The 23051-nt window shown below is 42.0% G+C and overlaps 1 protein-coding gene across 1 annotated transcript in view; it reads right to left on the bottom strand.

Annotated features, from left to right (window-relative positions):
• The window catches only part of SPTLC3 (serine palmitoyltransferase long chain base subunit 3), a 131345-nt gene that overhangs the window by 41423 nt on the left and 66871 nt on the right, over positions 1-23051 (bottom strand). The window contains exons 7-8 of the mRNA XM_007086809.3: positions 11952-12057; positions 2565-2784 (exon numbers count right to left, since the gene is read on the bottom strand). Of these exons, the coding sequence (XP_007086871.1) occupies positions 2565-2784; positions 11952-12057 (326 nt within the window). The remainder of the gene's footprint in view (positions 1-2564; positions 2785-11951; positions 12058-23051) is intronic.

Here is a 23051-nt window from a genome sequence, read left to right as displayed (position 1 = left end):
AAAATTCCATGAACTCTTAGGCATATCAGGTTGGAAGGAAACCAGTTTATCTGAGTTTATCACAGACTCACCAAAACCATTCCAGACAGGTGTGTATTTGACTGATTTTGAACTCATCAGGGAATGGCATATATAAACACTTTCTCAAGTGGCCTCCACGTCTTGGAAACTGCCCTATGTTTTCTAGGTTTTGCATCTTGCTCATTTAGGGCAGTAAGTCTCTGTAGGGACTAATGGACCTCTGCCAAACACGCTCTAATTCTTGCTGCCATCTAGTGGTAAATTCAGAGACTACAGTGTATAGTGTGGAGCGGGAGAAGACCTGGAGAAGACCTTTCCTCTGGAAAGGAAATGGGTGGGGGAAGGATGATGCCGTTCTCTGGATCCACGCGCGCAGAGAATGAGTATTTTAAAGAGCAAGGAAATGAACATTTTTCTGCATTGCAATTAATACAAATGATAATTTTCCACAATTGCCCAGTGTCTGTCCCAAATGAATACGAGTTACATAGATAAGAACAAATACACTTTTAAAACAGTCCTCCTGACTTTAGGATGGAGAGTAAGAGAGAACCGAGTGAGCTGGACCTGACTTCAGGCCAGTCAGGGGTCTTTGTTTAAAGCAGTTATCAGATGAAGGAACTCCAGGGGGAAAATGTGACATCTACCAAATTTGACAACATTTCAAGGATATGCTTGCTTCAGTTTATTCAGGTGCCCTTGGTTCAGGAAACATAGTTACGCTTGGTTTTTTGTAGCTCGGAACTGCTGCTAAAGTAATCACAAAACCACAAGCTCACAAAGCAATGTAACCCGGATAAGGGACCTCCTAAATTTGAGACCCTCTGATCCCCTTGCTTCGACAGTTGAGAAGGGAACGTTTAACCTTTCACCAGATTTAGCTAAATTTTGTAGATCCTAGGCATTCCCTATGTTTTTAGCATTACCAAACTAATTCCCAAAGGCCAGTGGAGGGAGGATGGAAAACGATGCTTTGAGCTTAGAAGAAAGTAATGCTTATTGAAGGGTCAAGACCACTGAATACTCTGAACATTTGAAGCATTTGTGCATCTCATGGCAAGGTAAGGGACCACAGTGAAATCTGTTGTTTTAAATCATGGGCTTTCAGTGAATAGACTGTATTCTGCTACAATCCCTAATTTGTCTAACTGGTTTACCAGGAGTCTGAACTCTTGTGTGTAAGTAATGAGTAAGGAATTGGGAATTTTGGAGAAACTGTTGATGCCACCTGCATGCACTGGTTTTGGGCCCAGTGTGCCTCCTCAGTGAAGCCAACATCACTGTCATAAGTCACTTTGGGACAGGTGTAGGCCTGAATGAGACAGCTATCAGGACTTGGATAAAGGGCAGGCAACAGGCTTCTTTATCAATCAAATCCTCTCTTTAATTTCTTTTATTTTTTATTATTTTTTAAAAGTTTATTTATTTTGAGAAAGAGAGAGCAAGTGAACATGAGTTGGGGAGAGGGGCAGATGGTGGGGGACAGGGAGAGAGAGGGAATCTTCAGTAGGCTCCATGCGCAGCACAGAGACTACATGAGGCTCCATCCTACAAACAATGAGATCATGACCTGAGCCCAAACCAAGAATCGGATGCTTAACCTACTGAGCCACCCTGGCACCCCTCTGTTTAATTTCTTTTAAACATTTATTGGTTTATATTGGCAATCCCCTTGATGATATTGGCCCTAAAACAACAGGGATAACACTCAATAGTCCGATTCCATCAGGTGAGAATTTTAAATCATGTAGATAAGATATTAGAGGGGCATCTGGCTGGCTCAGTAGGCATAGCATGTGACTCTTGATCTTAGGGTCATGATTTCGAGCCCAACATTGGGGATAGAGATTACTTAAAATAAATAAATAAATAAATAAATAAATAAATAAATAAATAAAATCTTAGAAGATATTAGAGGGTGACACAATTTGATGTATGGCTTATCCAAAATGTGGGATAGAATTATTTTGCAGAGAAAATCTCTTGAAAAGGCATTTCTGATCTTACTATGGCTTTGGTTAAAACTCTTAAAACCCAGAACTTGTAGCACAGGGTCAACCTCATTAATAATCTGACCTTTGCCCACTGTTGCTATTACCTGTTTTATGTTTTTCATGCTACAAAAACAAAACTACTTCTCATTCTGTAACATTCCCTTATCAATTTCTGTGGTTTGCTATACATTATTCCCTCTTTTTGAAAGATACCTTCCCCTATCATTTGTCTACAAGACTGGTATTTATTCTAAGACTCCTTAGATACTACCTTGCAGAGTGAACCATCCCTCTCCTTGTACTAAGTCTCTGTCTGTGTATACTTCTGGTGTTGTCATTTTATTACAATGTGATTACTATTCACTATTAGACAGTGAATTCTTTGACATTCTGGGTCTACTTGGCTGTGAAGCCACTGTATCTGGGTTGCCATGATCTATTGAGGTGTGGTGAAGTGAACTGAAGTCCTCACAGAATCCAGAGAAGCCCTGCAGACTGTGTCCCCAGAGTGTTCAGGTTTTAAATAGACACAGGGAGTCCCTCTCTTACCTTCCTTCCAGCTATGTAACCTCCTGAGGCTCCAAAGCTTTTGGTGAATGTGCCCATAAACACATCAACATCTCGAGGGTCCAGTCCAAAGAATTCTACAACACCCCGGCCAGTTGGGCCCACGGACCCAATACTGTGAGCTTCGTCTATGTAGAGGTAAGCCTTGTATTTCTTCTTTAGAGCCACGATCTGGGGCAGATTCACGATGGAACCTTCCATGCTAGGGCATAAGGAGAAATGCTTGTCACTTGCGTACACTTTCTTGGGAAGCTCTGTGATGGTCTCCCTTCCAGTACTTCTCAGACAGCCTGCCCTGACACCAGTCAGCCATGACAGGGATATGCAATTCCTTTCTTCTTAAGGCATATTCTATTTTGCTAAGATAACTCTGTTAATCTTGTAAAGCTAACCTGGTATTATTTTATTGGTATAATTCACATTCCGTAGATTTAAGTGCTTTGAGTTGTTATAGCTAATTCCCAAGTAAACAACTAGCTCGCTGCATTGTTGATCAATTTATTTGTAAAGTCAACTAGTGTAACTAGACTGACCATTTTGGATTCTAGGTATTTTGCTAGTTTTAATTAAATTGCTCTATGGTAATCCATCTTTATCAGGTTGCTGCTCTCTGTTTGACCAGTTCTGTCTGACCTAAACTCAGTGCTTGAATTGCCAAAGATTAAAGGAAAGAATTAAAAACACACAGAAGAACTCTGCTTAAGACACATAGTATTAATAAAAGCACCATAGAAAGTTCTTAGGATCTCTTCTTCAGTGCTTATTGGAAATCAAGGGCTTATTTGAGGTATCTGGTAGTGTCCCATCTTTTTATTCCTTTAGGCCAATGGTTCTCAATCTTGAGTGAGCATCAGAATCCCCTGAATTATTTGTTAAAACACAGATTACTGCCTCCCTCCAACTCCCCACAGAGATCCTGATTTAGCAGATTTGGGGTGGGCTGAGAATTTGTATTTCTACCAAGCTCCCAGGAGATATCCTACCGCTGGTTGGGAACAACACTTTGAGAACCACTGCCATAGATGAACCCTTTTGTTTTAGTCCTAAGTGCTTAATTTTTCATGGTATCGTAAATTGCAAAATCACTTCAAGTCCTCCAGCAAAGGGAAAAATATGAAGTAAATAAATAAGTAAAATTCATATTTACATGGCACCTTTGGAACTCAGTGGATTGAAAAGAACTTTTGGCTTTAATCAGTTGTCAGAACACTTGGTGAGCTGTGTCTATACCACACACAGTTTTGACTGCACTGACAGGCGAGTTCTATGAAAACACACAGACTCTCACCCTCACCACACAAAGGAGCTTGTCAAACAACTCAAGCAACCCTTCAATTTAGTTCAAGAACTAATCGATTGACGCAAACAGAAAGTTGAGCTTCTCCCTTCTTCCTAATTAGTTTATTTATTAAATTTAATGCATTACAAAAATAAACTTAAGTGTCAGATCGATTCAGTCAAAACAGTCCAGCTGGTTGTGCAGTTGCCCAGGCCAAGTAGTGTTGGTCTGGAGGGAGTATAATGATCTTCAAGTGCAGGATTTGTACTTTTGGTTTCTTTAAAGGCCTTTCTTATTTAGAGCAGTTTTAAGGTCACATCAAAATCGAGCAGAAAGTACAGAGATTTCCCATGCACTCCCTGCCCCACATCTGCATAACTTTCCCCATTATCAACATCCCTCACCAGAGCAATGCCTTTGTTACAAATGAAACCTGTGTTGACACATCATCACCACCCAAAGTCCAGAGTTAACATGAGGGTTGTCTCTTGGTGTTGTGCATTCTGTAAATTTGGACAAACGTATGAGGACATGTACCCATTCTTAGGATATCTTACAGACTATCTTCACTGCCCCCCAAATCCACCGTGTTCTGCTTATTTGTTCCTCTCCCCACCCAACCCCTGGCAACTACTGATCTTTTCACTCTCTCCAGAGTTTTGCCTTATCCAGAATGCCATATAGTTGAAATCATGCACTGGGTAGACTTTTTAGATTGGCTTCTTTCACTTATTAATATGCATTTAGGTCTCTTCCATATCTTTTTATGGCTTGAGAGCTCATTTCATTTTTAGTGCCAAATAGCATTCCATTGTCTGGATGTAGCACAGTTAACTTATTCATCCTCTGACTTGAAGGACATTTTGGTTGCTTCCCAGTTTTGGCAATTATGAATAAAGATGCTATAAACATCCACTTCCAGGATTTTGTATGGACACATTTTCAACTCCTTTGGGTAAATACCAAGGAGCATGATTGCTGGATTGTATGGTAAGAATATGTTTCATTTTGTAAGAAACCACCAAACTGTCCTCCAAAGTGGCTGTACATATTGCATTCCCAGCACCAGTGTATAATAAGCCTTTCTGTTGTGGCACATACATCCTCGCCAGCATTTTACTGTTGTCATTTTTCCAGATTCTGGCCTCCTACCAGATGTGTAGCGGTATCTTGTTGCTTTAATTTACATTTCCCTGATGACATATGATGTGAAGCATCTTTTCATATGTGAATTTCCATGTATGTATCTTATTTGGTGAGGTGTCAGTTAAGGTCTTTTTAATCAGGTTGTTTGCTTTTTACTGGTGAGTGTTAAGAGTTCTTTGTGTATTTTAGATAACAGTCCTTTATCAGATCTATCTTTTGCAAATATTTTCTCCCAGTCTCTGGCTTGTCTTCCTGTTCTCGTGGCATGGTCTTCTGCAGAGCAGAAGTTGGTAATTTTAATGAAGCCAGTTTACTGCATTTGTGTTTTTCACAAGGCCAGTCTGAATGGCTGTTTTCAGATTTTCATGAAATGGAAAACAAATACAGTCATTTTCTCTTATATAAGTTTGTAAGTTAATTCCAGTATTTTCTTAGATTAATTGCTTGTTCACATGGTTTGCATTGAGAGTAGAAGGTAAGGCCATCTGACTAAGCTTAGATTGTAGCCACACCACTTCCCAGCTGAGGACTTGGGCAACATACGTGATGTTCTTTGCTTCACGTAGAACAAGCATGATGATGGAACCCTGCTCATAAGGTCTTTTTAAGGAAGCCTAGAAATAATGCTTGTGAAGTGTCTGACACATAATGAGTGCTCGTTGAGTCATTCTTTTTCTTAGGAGGAGCTTAGGAGAAAATGGTTGCAGTGAGGCCCAACTCGAGAAATTGGGAGCCCTTGACAATACTCTGTGTCGAATCTTCTAGGAGAGAGGCATATGGGTGTCATACATAATAAATGGCTATATGCCCTCAAAATTCTAGAATCTACTTCTCATCTTTAACATGTTATAAGTTGGTAACACAACTATGCTAAAAACCTGCCATGTCACAAAGAGCCATTCTTTGTTCTGGAACCGAATTTGGCAGGAGCCAGAGTTAATGCTGAACAGTTTGCAGACACTCAAGGCAGCTAATTAGCTATCCTTCGCTGGGGCTGGTCTAGCTGATGTTAGGAGTCTGCCCACCTGGTTTATATTTCTTCCTCTAAGATTAATGACTCTACAATACTGCTGATTTCTGGAGTTAATGCAGGGCACACATGGGTCCTAGGGAGAACTCGGCTTTTATAAAGAGTTATATTCACCCGCACTAAGTTTTCATTTTCTCAGTGTGACCAAATTTGAATCGAACCTTTTCCTATAGTGGGATATTGAGATTGTGCATGCATAAAAAGGGCTATCTGTGTGATTCCTATAAATTGCCGTCAAAAAACACTGCCAAAAATGAAGTGTTTTATTTTTTCTTCCTGAATGGAAGGTTGTGTTTCAGAGACTTCAAAAAAAGAAAAACAACTAAAATACAACTGTAGGTAGAGATAATTCTACCCGTTCATTTGAAGCTCTGTGAAAGGACCTGAATTATTCTTAAACTAGCAAGCTAGTGAATAATTTCTTTATATCTTTTCTGTTACATAATGTATTAGCTAAGTGACAAGACTCTTTTTTGAAATCTCCCTCTCACCACCTTCTCCTCCACATATAAAGCATATTATCCATTGGCAGGATTGGGCATTAAACCACTGATTTGCCAACTTACATGGTGGAAAAATCTCCTTGGCGGGCCCAAAGCATAATCCAAGGAAGAAAAGAAGGTAAAGAGAGGAAAAGAAAGGAGCTAAGACTAATTAAAAATAAAGTACTTTCTTTTTCTTTTTTCTTTATTTGTTTAAACCATAGGTTAAAGTTCTCAATCCTTAAACTTACATTAATTTGGGCAGGAGAATGGCTTACGTCCTTAGAGGAAATGATATTCTGAGACTTAAACATTTGTTTACATATGTATTTTCTGGAAGGGCTAGTTATTATTTCTTAATACTTTTTATTTTGGAAGTTTGGGCTCTAGTTATACTAGATTATATCCCAGGTTATTTGGGACCCGCTGCCCTTCTCTAGTGTGTGTGTGTGTGTGTGTGTGTGTGTATATATATATATATATATATATATATATATATATTCTTTATTTTCTCCTTTTTTTTTAATCTAAAGTAAGCCTCATGCCCAGCATGAAACCCAATGCGGGGCTTGAACTCACGACCCTGAGATCAAGACCTGAGCTAAGATCAAGAGTTGGACACTTAACTGACTGAGCCACTCAGGTGCCCCTTTAGTAGATTTTTTAATAGTTTTGAGATTTCTCAACCACAATGACTTTTCAGAGACACAAAACTAGAAGAGTCTGACTTTCGAACAATACTTAAAAGAAAGCAGATGAGAACACTAAAATACGATTGTACTTTTAAGCCCCAAATCATGAACTCATGGAACTTTATATTTCAAGTTTCAATCTCCCTATTTTACAGATGAAGAAACTGAACCCTAGGTAGGTAAATGGCGAAGGCCACATGGATGACTTCACATTTTCTGTGTTTACTTCGTTGGATGGGGACACGTGAATGGACTCCCTTGTTGATATGGGGCCTCTGTCCCAGCAGGGCTGCCTGGTTTGAACCCTGGCTCTTTCTCATCTCAGCCATCTGCCTTGAGTCGAGTGTCTTCATCTTCACAGTGACATCAAAATACTGGGGGGACACCTGGGTGGCTCAGTCAGTTGAGTGTTTGACTTTGGCTCAGGTCATGTTCTCATGGTTCAGTTCATGAGTTCAAGCCCCACCTTGGGCTCTGTGCTGTCAGCACACAGCCCACTTCAGATCCTCTGTCCCCCTCTCTCTGACCCTTCCCCACTCGCGCTCTTTCAAAAATAAATAAACCTTTAAAAATAGATATAAAATGCTTTATAAAAAATGTACAGGGGAGGCTTACTCAAAATCACACATGGGGAGCAAGGAGTAAGCCCACGTGTTTAGTAAGTAGCAGACACATAATAAATGTGAGCTCCTTCCCCTGACATCCATTCTCCAGCTGGGTGAAGAGCAAACAGCTTCACTCTGCAGACACCTTACCGTTTTCCACGTTGCAACTTCCTCGACTGAAAATAAATTTAATGATGGAGACAGCTGCCCTTGTTGTGGGCTTACTGTGGGCTGGGCTTCTGCCAGGAACTGGTCCTATGATCTTATTTAATATTTACAAAAGAACCCTATGAAGGACACAGCGCTGTAGGTGACAACACTAGGATTTGAACCCAGGGCCTAGGCCTTCCTCCAAACCCTGGCTCCTCCATATTCTCTATATAGATAATGAGACTTAGATGGTTTATGGATGGTGGCATTATTATTGTCATTACTGTTAATTACTATAATTATCATTCTCATAACTGCTTTTGTGGAGTTTATGGACTTCTTAGACTTGGTATCTAGCTTTTCCTACCTTGATACCTCCCTGAAACTGTCTGATTTGGCTGAATGCTCTTTTTAGGAATTATGAAAAAAAATGGACTCATGGGAGGCTTTTGTGGTGGGGGGACTTTCCCCATGGTGGCAAACCATAGCAATAGATAAAAAAATATATATCTGGGAGTAAAACTTCAAAGGAAGCTTTGTGTTGATATCAACAAGGTATGTGTCTATAACACAACTCTAAAAAGTAGAAGTGTATTTGTGAACTGTTGATTCCTAACCCTGGCCCTTTGGAAAATCTTGTGGGAAATAATTTCATTTTTTGGTGATAGAAGCAAATGAGAATGCCCACTATGTGCCAGAACTCCAGTCTAGGCTAGCCTTGTTTTAAAAATGAGGAAACTGAGGCCCCAGGAAATATCAAGGCCTAAGAAGTGCCCTGCTTCCTAGCATTGAATGGGCCCTTTTAGCTCACAGCTTCATTTAAAGACAAGATTCTGTGCGGGTGAGATAAAAGAAAGCTCCTGTGAAGGGAGGTCCATGGAAAGTGGAGGTTTCATTGTATAAATAAATGTCAGGATGACTGAGCCACTATGGTAGATTGTCTCCAAAGACTGCCTGCAAGTCTCCCCATCCCTCCACACACAAGCCAATCCTCCCATTAAGAGGTGGGCTCTGGGGCATGTGGGTGGCTCAGTTGGTTAAGCGTCTGACTTCAGCTCAGGTCAGGACCTCGCAGTCTGTGAGTTTGAGCCCTGCGCTGAGCTCCGTGCTGACAGCTTAGAGCCTGGAGCCTGCTTCAGATTCTGTGTCTCCCTTTCTCTCTGCCCCTCCCCTATATACACTCTGTCTGTTTGTCTCTCTCTCTCTCTCAGAAATAAATAAACAAAAATAAATTAAAAAAAAAAAGAGGTGCTCTCTCTCTTCCCCTTGAATCTGAGCTGGCCTTTTGCCATACTTTGACCAACAGAGCATGGCAGATTTGCTGTACTGGCTCTAGGCCTAGCCATTAAAAGGCAGCAGCTTCTGCTCTCATCCTCTTGGAAGACAGATGTTCCTTCCATGTTGTAAGGAAGTTCCACCTTGATTGCTCAGTGAGAAGAGCCTACATATGGAGAAGGCACTCCAGAGAAGAGAAGGGAACAAGGTACTTCAGTCAACCGCCAGTGCTGAGTGAGGTCATTTTCACATTCCAGATCCCAGTTGAACTCCCAGCTGAATGCAACCCCATGAATGACCCCAACCAGCACCACGTGGAGCAGAAAAACTGCCCAGTTGGTCCAGACAACCCACAGCGATGTGGGGAATACTAACTCATTGCTGTGTGTAAGCTGTTATGCTTCAAATGGCTTGTTACACAGTATGAGATAACAGAGCAGGCACCATTGCTAGTGAATCCCAGGTTGTGGTTTGGTGCCATGCCGGCGTGGAGCCAAAAGTCCACACCTGGCCCTCCTGCCCTCCTGAGACCATGGTGTGACATGGGCCCAGCCATTAACAAGCCTTGCTGCTGGAGTGGTTTCTCTATGTAACTGATGGGAATAGTTGACAGTGAAATGCTGGTGGTCCACTTAATTTCAGCCACGATCAAAGTACTTAAAACACAACTTTCCTTTAGTGGAGCTAAGCTTTGTTTATTTGCAGTTGGATTCGGTTAACTCTGGTTAAAGGAGACGCCTAATCTGCTCTCCCTCAGCTGGATCCATGCTCCTGCAAGCCCAGGCCTGAATGACAGGTGTTTAGATAAGGGCTCCCCTCCTAAGCTGGCAGCTGGCACAGATCACACAAGGGAGCAAGACCTGTGCCTGAGGTTATGACAGCCCAGGGTCCATAGGAGATGACTTCCCAAAAGTAGCAAGTTCAAGGCCAGTGAGTAAATTATTAATTAAATTGAATTTTTTTAAAATTTTTTTAAATGTTTATTTTGGTTTTTTTTGAGAGAGAGAGAGAGAGAGAGAGAGAGAGAGAGAGAATGCAAGCAGGGGAGGGGCAGAGAGAGAAGGAGACACAGAATCTGAAGCAGGCTCCAGACTCTGAGCTCTCAGCACAGAGCCTGACATGGGGCTCAAACTCACAAACCGTGAGATGATGACCTGAGCCAAAGTTGGATGCTTAACTGACTGAGCCACCCAGGAGCCCCTAAATTGAATTATTAATTGAATTAACCCATAGCAGGGTATCTCAGCCTCAGCACTGTTGATATTTTGAGCAGGGTAATCCTCTGTTGTAAGGGCCTACCTTGCGCACTGTAGGATGTCTAGCAACATCCCTCGCCTCTGCCCACCAGATGCCAGTAGTACTAAAGTTGCGACAACTGACAATTGCCAAGTGTGTCCAGAGTAGAGGTGGGTTGCGGGGAAGAAATCACCTTGGTTGAGAATGCTGCTCTAGGGTGATTGCAAAGACTTCACAAAGAAGACACAGTCTGGGGGCTGACCTGAGGAGGTACTGCATACATTGGGTTACTGAAAATGTGAAATACCAGCTTTGCAACCCCACAGATGCACTGGGAACACCCAGAACACCAACCCCTGGGGCAGTAAGGACTAGAGAAAAAACAAAATGATATCTGGCTTTTTATTGTTGCTGTTGTTATTATTATTATTATTATTATTATTATTTTACATTTAGTAGAAAGTACTTCTTTTTTTCCAAAAGGGATGAAGACACATTTCTTCTGCTGCTGGTTTATCTATTCATGGAACAGAAATGATGTGCACTCTGGCTGAGTGAAAAGCTCTATCAGATCTCAAGTTTCCTTTGCAAACACACTTCTCCTTGCAGGGAAGTTAAGCTCTCATTCCCTTCTGTTTAATATTGTTCACTTTTCTGTAATTACAAGAAACGTCTCCCTTGATTCTTTCAACATTACGATTGTTTGAGAGCTGATTTAGGAGTGAGCACTCTGAGATAATGTTTCTTTGACTCAGGGACTTGGGCATTCAACAGAAGGGTTGGGAGGCACCCTTCATTTTAGTGTCAGTAACCAGTTCGGACAGAGAATGAAGCAAATCCCACCACCATGTTCCTCATAAAAGTGCAGCTCTCAGTGGCTTAGTGGGTGTTTTGTCCACTTAGCTTCAGAGTGGTGGGAAATGGAGCATACCTTCAGATGCTGAGTCCAGCCGCTCCCAGCTTTGGATCAGGAATTGCCCTTGAGGTTAGTCTTACCTTGTGGAAGATGTGCAGGGTTTTTGTATTCTAATGCCAACAACTGGCCAAGTTCAGCAAGCCACTGGAGTTTGTGTGTACTGTCTAGTTAGAAGCATCTGGGTACGTAGCAGCCATATCTACTATAGCCATAGAAGGCAAGAAGCATTCTGATGTTGAATAACCCAGCCAGCAAAAGCCTTTGAAGTTGTGGGCCAGTGAAAGGTAGTGGAAAGAATTATTGCAATACCCTCTAAGGGCATTTCTGAGGACACCTTCACAAGCATCCAGCCTCCAAGGTATTCTGCCATATGTACAGACATTGAAAAGATAGGTGACCCAAGGCTGACAGCTCACATTGGTAGCTCTGGCTCAGGTCTCTCCATAATACCTAATACCTAACTCATTTTTCCATTTAGCTAGGAGAGGTCAGCCTTTCCTCATTTGTTAGCTTGCTACAGGCCCCACTGTGTGCAAACATCTCAGGTGATTTACATACCTGTAGATGCCCTCAACTAGGATGAGAATCTTCTTCCAAGCTCTGCGGATTCGAGGCTGGCCATAGATTACAGCATCTCTCAGGAGCTTCTCTAGGCTTTGCATGTCTTTAAATAATACCAAAAAAGAAAGTGAGTCATGACAGGGTTTGATTTTTCCTCCCCCATTTTCTTTTTTGAGAAGGCATCAGGTTTCGTTCTTCTTTTTTTTGTTTATTATTTTTGAGATAGAGAGAGATATAGAGCATGCTGGGAAGGGGCAGAGAGAGAGGGAGTCACAGAATCGGAAGCAGGCTCCCGGCTCTGAGCTGTCAGCACAGAGCCTGATGCGGGGCTCGAACTCATAGACCACAAGTTGGACGCTCAACCGACTGAGCCACCCAGGCACCCCAAGAGAAGGCATCAGGCTTCTTAGGCTCAGGCTTAGACCTGAACTTTTTCAGAGAGCCAGATCAGAATCAGAGAACACCTGGGGTGGAGGGAGGGAGAGGCTTATACTTTAGTACAATTTAACTCTGACAAGATGAGTAGTCAGGTTTATATAGTAGGCAGAATCACCCCACCCCCACCCCCTGCTGGAGGCACATGGTTTTATAGGCTCTTTTTCTTTTGAGAGAGAGAGAGAGAGAGAGAGAGAGAGAGCACACGAGCAGGGGAGGGGCAGAGGGAGAAGGAGAGAGAAAGAATCCCAAGCAAGCTCTGCACTGCCAGTGCAGAACCCACTGTGGGTCTCGAACCCACGAACTGTGAGATCATGACCCGAGCCAAAGTCAAAAGCCAGACGCTTAACCAGCTAAGCCATCCAGGCACCCTGGTTTCATAAACTCTTAAAGGGCTCTCCTCTTCTGCTTCGGCAGAGATTGGAGATTCTCCATTAAGTGCATCCTGTGGGCTTCAGCTTTGATACCAGGTTAAAATGAACTTGGAGGTATATCATTAACTGATACTCACCAGTTGTGTAGCCATGAGCATATGAGAGTTTAGCTGAGTTAGTACAGAGTGGTGGCATTGCTGGCAGGTGTCTCACTTCCTACACTTTGAGACCTGACTTTCGACATCCCCCACTCCAAACTTTAAGGCACGGGAAAAATTAGCACTCCTTTGAAAATTATTTGGAAGCATCTGGATACATTAATAAGTGCTCACAATTATTAAGCCCTATCTGGATTCCAGCCTTCCTTCTAAGCATATTCTTTGTAATGACTTGTCTAATCCTAAACATGACCCTAAGGGGAGGTACCTTCATTTTATGTTTCAGGAAACCAGGGCACATATAGGTCTGGTAAATTGCCTGAAGTTTATGATCACAACCAGCATAGCCAGGATCTGAACCTATGCAGTCTGGTACCATGACACGCATTCGGAACCACTACCTTAGTTGAGAGCTCTTGTTCCTTCTTCTCAAACTACTCCATGGTCATGTTGAACAAAGAAGGATGGATGTCTGGTGGATTATTCTTGTTAACTTGTGATGTCAAATATAATTCACAGTGACTTTTCACTTATCTGCAACCAGATGTAGATGATTGGACTTAGGCTGAGTGATTATTGGGGAAGATTGGTCTACCATTCCAGCTGTAGGTGTGTGTGTGTGTGTGTGTGTGTGTGTGTGTGTGTGTGTTTAACTTGCAAAGCCCAGAGAGAGAGAAAAAAGGCAGAGGCTTATGTGCAAGTTTTTTAGATTCATTATATTTTTACCACATTTCTTTGTACCTTCAGAACTCTCCCTTTTTGAGAATCTGAAACCAAAATACGTTAGGTCTATAATCTGATTTCAGTTTGAAAAGTTGGAGATGCTACTGAACAGCTGACCTAACTGTTATGTAATGTTCATCAGGCATTAGAGATTCCACTAAAAAATGCTCACAGGAGGGCTTCCTGGGTGGCTCAGTTGGTTAAGCAACTGATTTTGGCTCAGGTCATGACCTCAATGTTCATGAGTTCGGGCCCCGTGTCGGGCTCTATGCTGACGGCTCAGAGCCTGGAGCCTGCTTCAGATTCTGTGTCTCTGTCTGTCTCTGCCCCTCCCCTGCTCTCTGTCGCTCTCTCAAAAAATAAATAATAAACATTAATTTTTTAAAAAATGCTCACAGGAAAAACCTAGCAGATCTAAATCTAAGACGGTACAGTCAATATTGGTTTTAGCCACTGCATCAAGAAGCAATATACCAAAGAAGCGACATTCAGTGGATTGTCACTGGTCTAGGCTTAAGTTGGCTGAGGTTCTTCCTTTCAGTGGAGATCCCTGAAACTTTATTTTTAGTCCCAATCTGTGGTGGAATCTGTTTTAGGATTTCCTTACAGCTCTAGTACCAGCACACAATATTAGCACAAAATCAATGTTTGATTATGGAAAGGAATGTAGACCAGGAAAAAGGAAGGAGAATACCACTTTAAGATCTAAATAGAAATTATGAAAAAGGATAATTGCCTCATTTCTGCAATAATATTTCTTTAAAAATTTTTTAAAAATATTTATTTATTTTTGACAGACAGAGTGCAAGCGGGGGAGGGGCAGAGAGAGAGGGAGACACAGAATCCAAAGCAGGCTCCCGGCTCTGAGCTGTCAGCACAGAGCCTGACGCGGGGCTTGAACCCATGAACCATGAGATCATGACCTGAGCTGAAGTCACTTAACCGACTGAGCCACCCAGGCGCCCCTCTGCAGTATTTCTTACATTAACTGTGTTTTTGGTTTTGAAGACAGGCAGACATCTTGTGTCTTCACAGATGTAGTGTTTTACTGACACTACATCATTACCCACTAGATGGCAGCCAAGGAAACAGAAAGCAGCTTTCTTATTTTGAGAATTTCTGGGACAGTAAACCTTTGCCTGTATGGACATTTTGCTTTAGGCTGAGTTCCTAAGATGTTGAAGGAACCCGCGTGATTGAGATATACAGCTCCTTTTTCTATAATCTACTGCAGGCCTGTTAGTCTCTGAATGAAATAAAGAAATGACGAATGTAAGATTTCTGTAGAGTGTTTTCCTTCTGGGAAGTGGAATTTATAATTTTTTGGTACAGAAATGACACATGATGAGGGTGGTTCCAATGCCATAACAATAAAAACAAACCCAGTGAACCAAATTAGCAGTCACTTAAAAAGTGAATATTCTAAGATGTTGAAAAACCTGTATAATGCAGACATTATTCTACTTTTTATGCAATCAACTAGGTCACATACATATTATAGGTTTAGTCTGGGATTAGGTTTAAAATGGACACCACTAAAGAACATAGAAGATTCTCTCCATTCTTGTATTAACAAGCTGGACAGAGAACAAGCCTTTAAATGGCCACGATGTGTTTCATGCATTTTGCAGATGGAAACAAGAGGAATCCCAGTCCCTTCCATGGCAGGGAACTCATCCTGTTCCACTTGAACAGAGAGTTACCTGGGGATTGTCTTTGGTGAAGCTTCAGAAAACCCGTGGGGTCCACACACTGGGATTCTTGAGCAGAGGGGGAATCAATCAGTCTTATTTCCCCTTGTGAAGCAGAAACTCATTGACCTCTTAGAATCACAGAAGCTGCACAGAGAAAGGGATAACTTCACTCAGTGCGGGATTCTGGACTTACATTAGTGTCTGGTAGCTTCTCTTTGGTTCTTAGGGTCTGGCTGTATAATGCTACAGCATGTGGGGTACAGCTCTGTAGGATTCAGGGGTTTGTGGTTTATGTTCTGCAGGCCTTGTGAGAGTCTACTGTTTCAACAAGCCACATGCTAACATTTTTAAATAATGTTGCTTATTAAAGCACTTATATTTGCATGATGTTAATCCTCATGACACCTCTAAGAAGTAGGAAAGAATAGTTAGGTTTTTGTTTTTTGTTTCTTTTTTTTTTTTTTAAGTTTATTTATTTATTTTGAGAGAGAGAGCAGGGGAGGGACAGAGAGAGGGGGAGAGAGAGAATCCCAAGCAGGCTCTGGACTGTCAGCACGGAACCTGATGTGGGGCTTGAACTGTGAGATCATGACCTGAGCTGAAATTAAGAGTCAGATGCTTTACTGACTGAACCACCAGGTTTATAAAACCAACAACAACCAAAAACCAAATGCAAATAAATCAGTTTGATATATAAAGAAAATACTGAGATATAGATATTAAAATAAAAGAATAAATTTGATGCTATCAAGGGGCACATACATAGCACTATTGTATAATATCTTTCTAATCTTATGACACGCTTTCTAATCTTATCACGCTATTTGTGATTGCCACAAATTTCGGTATCAGCAATGCCTTAGACATCATTCACTACCATCTGGCTCAATAAAGTGATTTTCTTTGGTTTGTGAAGGGCTGAGAGGAGCAAGTTGGCATGATGGGTGCTGAACATTTAGCCATTAAAAATGAAAACAGAGGCCTCATCTAGGTGAGTGACGCAAAGGAAGTCCTGGTCTGTCACAGGCATGACTAATCGGTTTACTGAATTACTGAATACCTGGAATAATCCAACAGTGTGCCAAAAACGAATCAGGCTTAGGTGACAAATATACTTTGAGAGCCTGTTCTTGAGCCTGTCCTTAAATTCAAAGCCCTGATAGGATCAACAAGCCTCTGGGGTCTGGGGAAGCTGCAGTTAATGTACTGTGAAAAGTGGGCACGGGGAAACAAGGAAGCCATATTCTTCTCAGAAGAGAGGTTGTGTATAGTTCAAAAAGTGTCTTCCTGATGATAAGAAGTCGATATTGGGCTTTGTTCTGACTTTTGCATACAGTGACAACACTGTTTCTTCTGCCATGGTTTCCTCGTTCCTCTTCTCTTGTGCCACTGACCTTTTGTTGAGACACAAGACCGTTCTTACTGCTCATCCGTCAGTGGCTTTCCTTTCCTCTGGATCCAGGGCCAGCTGTCATGGTCAGGCTGAATACGGCCTGTACCTTCCATATGCTGCTCAGTGTGGTTGATGGTTCACACCTTCTTCCTTCAAAAGTCCACAAAACCCACCTCCAGCTACAGCTACATTTAGATGCGTTCTCTGCTTCCCTGTTCCATGGGCTGCTCACCAAAGATATTTTCATGTCTGCACATGATAGACATCCATCAGATATCTCTTAAGTGAAAAGATGGTTGGATGATGAAGGAATGCTACCTGTTACTCTAAGCCCTTGCTTCCCATCTGTTCCCCCATTCTTCTTGTTCCTTTGGAGATGCCCAATTTCATCCTTCAAATGCTGAGCCCAAATGTGGAATATTAAGCAATGGGTACTTCAGTAACTGTGAATGGTGACAAATAAATCATTCTTACTTTTAAGATGGTGATGGGGGAAATGCCTCCTTTTTTAGCCTATGGGGGAAATGCCTCCTTTTTTACCCTATGGGGAAAAGCATAATCATGATGGCTAACTTTGGTAAGCAAAGTAAATGTATTTCTCAAGTCACATTAATAGTCTCTTCCTCATGAGATCAGTGAGGGAATTTCTGATGCATTGAAAATTTGGTATGTTAAGTTTTACAGTTTGGGTAAATACTTAGGCTCAGATTTTCTTGGTAGCTCTGTCAGTATGTGGGCAGGTGTTGCATGGCCTTTGGACAGGTTTGTAAGAAGCATGGTGATCTTGCAAGAGTGTGAAAGGCAACAGAGAGCAGGGGACTGAGCTGATTTGAGGGTGAGGCAGGTGCTAGGGGCAGGGCCTGGGTACCTGGGGAGGGAAACCAGTAATTCTGACCTCAGGGACATGAGACAAAGGACAGGGAGAGCCTAAAGCATGGGGACAGAGTGTCCTCAGAGTTCTGGGCCGATGCAGCACGTAGGGCTCTGATTCTCCGGGAGGAATTAAACATAGTACTCAACTGGGATCCCTAAGTGCTTGAGGTCAATGCAGGAAGGTAAGATGCGATTCAGGGAACAACTTGGGGGCTCAAGAGGTCAGTTCTGGGATCCTGCATCTCAGATCAAGGGCAACCAGTGTGAACCCTGGCTGCATCTGCCTAACCCAACTGCCTTGCTCTGGGAGGGCTGCATGGAAGAGCAAGTCTCCTGCATTCCACTAGCCAGGGGGAGACAGCCTTGGGAAAGGCTGGGAAAGGAGGTAAAGGCGAATTGTGCTTAAAAGTAGGAACTGGAAGGGCACCGAGGTGGCTCAGTTAGTTGGGCGTCGACTTATGCTTGAGTCATAATCTCACAGTTAGTGGGTTGGAGCACCACATCGGGTTCTGTGCTGACAGCTCAGAGCCCTGAGCATGCTTCAGATTCTGTGTCTCCTTCTCTCTGCTCTTTCCCTGCCTGTTCTGTTCTCTCTCTCTCTCTCTCTCTCTCAAATAAATAAATAAACTTAAAAACAAGGGAACTAGAATCAGATCTCCTTGGTGTAAATGCCACCTCTGCCTCTGTGTCTAGCTAGCTCTGTGTCTCCTCACCACTCTGTCCCTCTGTTTCTTCCCCTGTAAAAAGGAGATGATCCTAGCAGGTGTCTCATTGTGTAGTTATGAGGCTCAAATGACTTAGTGCATGTAAAAGGCTCATTGCAGCAAGGGTTCAATACTATTAGTTGTTGTAAAACATATAGAAACAATCACTGTCTTTATTAAAGTGAACAGCTCAGTTCAGGAGTCCAAGGAGGACCTTAAGATCTAAAAAGTTGTGGCTTATAAAAAAAAAATAGTCTCAGTGCTGTTTATAGGTTTGATCTTCCACTCAAACAGCACTCCTGAGCCCTCAGAAGCAAAACTCAGAGTTTTCCCACAAACATTGCACTCATTGTTCTGTCTCCCCTTGCCCTTTAAATGCCTCTAGGTAGAACCTTGGTTCTTCCTCTCCACTTTTTTTCTTTTCCAACTGCTCTAAATTCTTGGTCTGCCCAGCCCTCTGACCTCATTGAAACTCTCCTAGCTGAGAAAAAAATTGCTTCTCCTCTCCAAGACTAGTTCCAGAAGCCCTTTGTGACACCCTTTAGGTCGGAGATTGCCTGCCTACCCTACAGCCTTGTAAGTGTGGTCCTGCACCAGCAGTACTGGTGACACTTGGGAGATGGGCAGAAATGCTGAGGCTCAGGCCCCGCCCCAGGTCTACTGAATCAGAGTCTGCATTTAAACAACCACCCCCTAGTGAATTCAGTGTATGTTAAAGTCTGAGAAACACTGTTCCAGAATCTAGATCCTAAGTAATTATCAGCAAAGTGAGCAGGTTCTGAGAAAAAAAAATAACTCAGTCCTGATTTTCCCATATCTCTGCAACAAGATGTCACCCTTTCCAGAGACTTAAAATTTACCCAGGGTTTGAGGTCCTGAAATGCCAGGGTGTTAATACTCAGCCCAGAGAATGTGTCTACCAAAGGCATCTGCATGCCCCAAGGAGCTGCGGCCTACTTTCTCAAAATGCACCAGAATCGCAGTGGAGAACAGATTTACTGGTCACTGGTCAGAGCTGACTCCGTAGCTTAGACTGTCAAATGTGCTGAAGAGTCTTTTTTGTGGCACTTAATGAGTCACAAAGGCAACCCAAGGACTGGCTATTTCACTGAAGCTGCCCAAAGGAGAAAATGCAGATATTCTTAGCATTTAGCCAGAGGAATTCAGAGGCTAAATTTTAGCATTCTGGGTTAAAATTTAGGCCACTAACAGGACAAGCAATCATATAGATTGATTTTTACACAATAATACACTGATATGGCCTGGAAGTAGCTGGACTTAGCTAGTGGGTAAGAGTGTTAGCTAGCACATGCTGTACAGGCCCTGCCTATATCCCTCAGCCTGGCTCCTTATTGAAAACACAGGCCATTCTTGGTCCAAGAGCTTTCTTCCTGGCTGTGGGGGCATACTGAGCCTAAGCAGGAACAGCCTCCAACCTCCCACACATGGGAATTGGTGTATAAATAATCCAGTTCCCGCACCCCACTGAAGTATGTCTACACTGAGTTCCCAGGTAGGATTAAGCTCTGGCTGTCTATTGTGGTAACCTGCTTGACAACATGCCTTTTGTTGGCTGCCTTTCCTTCTGTCTCCATTCTCTGCTCATCTGCTGGTGCTTCCTTGGATCATGTCCTAAATAAATGAGTTACACTCAAACCCTTGTCTCTGGGTCGCTCCTGGGAGAAATGAACCATGATAAGAGCAACACACGTGGGTTTGAATTTGGACTCTGGCCGTTTATCATGTGTGATGTTGGACAGGCCATTTAATCATTTTGAGAATCAGTTTTCTCTTAATAAGTAGAGATAATGGATAGAACTATAAATATGGGGTTTTGTTAAAATTAAATGAACTGATTATGCAAAGGGCTTAACATAGTGCCTAGCGATAAATATGGTCTCAGTAATTGTCCGTATTCACTATCCAGGAAGAGTTAACCTATGGTGATAAAGAATTCTAGTACCTGACTTTGAATTTGGTATGGCTAAAAATGCACTCTGAGTCCTTGGAGATTTTCCCCTGGAGGGTAGCCTTTGTGTGTTCTGATTCTGTTCCCTTTCACAATTTTCCTTCTGTTTGGTCCCTTTGTTGCTTGTTCTGATCTTGTGGGAAATAGAGAAATGAGGAATAGCTTGAAGTTATTTAAGCTGTTCAAATAGGATTGAACATCAAGCTTGTCCAAATAGAATTCAAAGCTTACACTGGTCTGAATAGGTGTAACTGCACCTTAGGTATATTTTAGCCATACACAGTTAAAAAATTCAAGGATCCACAATTCTGACTGATATACAGTTGCTCTAAATAACAAAGAGTATCCTTTAGTACTGATTTACATAAAACAGGACCTCTTCTCCTCCAAAAGTCAGGGGAGTATCTCAAGGTATAAGCAGAGGTCACAGGCAGAGGAAAGCCCAGGAGGGCAGAACAAGTAGACGGTTGTGTGAAATCCCATCATCCCGATGTTTAAGTACATTCTGGTTTAGGCGGCCATTCTTAAGAACCCATCTCACACGTTATTAGCTTCGGTCTCTGTTGTGTTGTATGCTTATCCCCACACAGGAAGGCAACTTAATATCCTCTACATCTTATTTACATTATTATTCCAATCTGCATGGATGCACGTTGAGGATTAAAGCATCATTGTCTATTGAGGAATTTAGTAGTATCCTAGGAACAGCAAAGTGGGAAAGACAGTCAGCAGCTACTGATGCCTTACATACCGTGATCCTACTTAATTCTTTCTCCTCTGTACACTGTCTCATCTCTCTCACGTCTCAAGGAAGAAGTCATTCAAAGGCCCCTGGAGGAACCCCTCTCAGACGTGACTGTTTTCGCGATGTAAACACAATAGCTGGGAAATTGTGCCCATTCCTAAAGGTAGTAAGCACGCTAGTGAGTGGGCACAAAGGCTTTGTGTGTGAGAATGAAAGTGTATTCATTTCCTACCAGGCTGTAAGAAATTAGCACAGACTGAATGGCTCAAAACAACATGTTCTCTTACAGTTCCGGAGACCAGAAATCTGAAATGGGTCTCACGTGATTTTAATCAACGTGTGGGCACGGCTGCCTTCCTTTCTGGAAGCTGTACGTGGAGAATCTATTTCCTTGCCTTTTCTAGCTTTCAGAGGCTTCTGGCATTCCATGGTGTGTGACCTTCTTCCCTCTTCAAAGCTAGCAGTGACCATCAGAGTCTTGCTCACATGGCATCACTCTGACACTCCCTCCTCTGCTTCCCTTTTCTGTGTTTAAAGACTCTGTGAATACACTGGACCCATGCAGACAATCTCTTTAAGGTTAGCTGTTTAGCAACTTGAATTCCATCTGCAACTTTAATTCCTCTTTATCACATAATATATTTATAGGTTTTGGGATTAGGACATGGACATTTTTAAAGGCCATTATTCTACCAACCACAGAAAGTTGAAGAGCAACAGCAGTTTAATAATAGAATTTTCACTAGATGATGGAATCGGGACCCGCATTGCACACACTCTCAGCTAGTTGGAAGGGGCAGCATTTATACAGACAGCTCCGGGCTTCACCACTGAGCAGTTGTATGATCTTGGACAAGTTGTTTAATACCTCAAAGCCTGGATCTCCTCATTTGTAAACTAGCACCTACCTCATGGGGTTGTCCATGAGATTAAATAAGTACATCAGAGAAGGCCACTAGCTCAGCATCTGGCACAAAGTAAATTTGCAGTAAGTGCTGTTTACCGGTATAAAATGACCACAGCTAACATTTATTAGAAAGATGTAAATGAGAAATGTTTTCTGTTTTCTGGGAGCACAAAGGGAAGGCGTGAAGAATAAGTTACTGAATGTTTTAAGAGCTTTGTAAAATTGGTAGATAAAATGAAATTCTTGAATTAAAGTTCCAGCAAAAAAAATTTTACAAGCAAAATTTTATTTGAAGATAATATCAAACTCAACAAAAAATTATAAGAATAAGAGTACTACAAAGAACGCCCACATACTCTTTTTTCCAGATTCATCTATTAACACTATTCCATTTACTTTATCATTCTATCTATCTATCTAATTTTATCTAACTAATTTTTTTTATCTATGTAACTAATTTTACCTAGTATTATCTAACCTACTGGCCATATTCCAATTTTGTGAATTAGTCAGGAATGTCCTTTATAGCATCTCCCTATCTCTTTCAGAATCCAGTCCAGGGTCTGGTACTGTACTTAGTTATCACAGCTCTTTGGTATCCTTTTATCTGGATCATCTCCTCAGCCTTTCTTTGTTTTTTATGATATTAGCATATTTACAGCATACATTCCCTTTTTTTTTGTTTTCTTTCCAACAAAGTGTTTCTACTTTGGGGTTGTCTAACAATAAAACTCAGTGTTCTGATCTGTATACTATGTTAGTTATGTTGAATCTTTCTCAGTGTATCACATCTGGAGACACACAATGTTCACCTGTCCCTCACCAATGATATCAGTTTTTACCAGTTATCCAGATGTTGTCGGATTTCTTCCTGATATAGTTACTGTGCTTTCTGTTGGATGTATTTTCACTGGAATTGCTATCCTGAGATTAGAATCTGAAGTAAGAGATATGGAATAACTGCATAGGGTGGCATGGGCAGGACCAGGAGAAGCTGGCTGAACTTCTCTCTGTCCCTGGAATAATTTCTGAGCAGTTGGAACTAATGGAAAGATTCAATCTGTGGGTGAACTGCATACTTTACTTGAGTATTTAAAATAAAGTTGTTTTGTAGGGGTCTGC

The sequence above is a fragment of the Panthera tigris genome, chromosome A3 (assembly GCF_018350195.1).
Source record: "Panthera tigris isolate Pti1 chromosome A3, P.tigris_Pti1_mat1.1, whole genome shotgun sequence".
Classification (NCBI taxonomy): Eukaryota; Metazoa; Chordata; class Mammalia; order Carnivora; family Felidae; genus Panthera; species Panthera tigris.
This window is presented reverse-complemented; position numbering and strand designations above follow the sequence as displayed.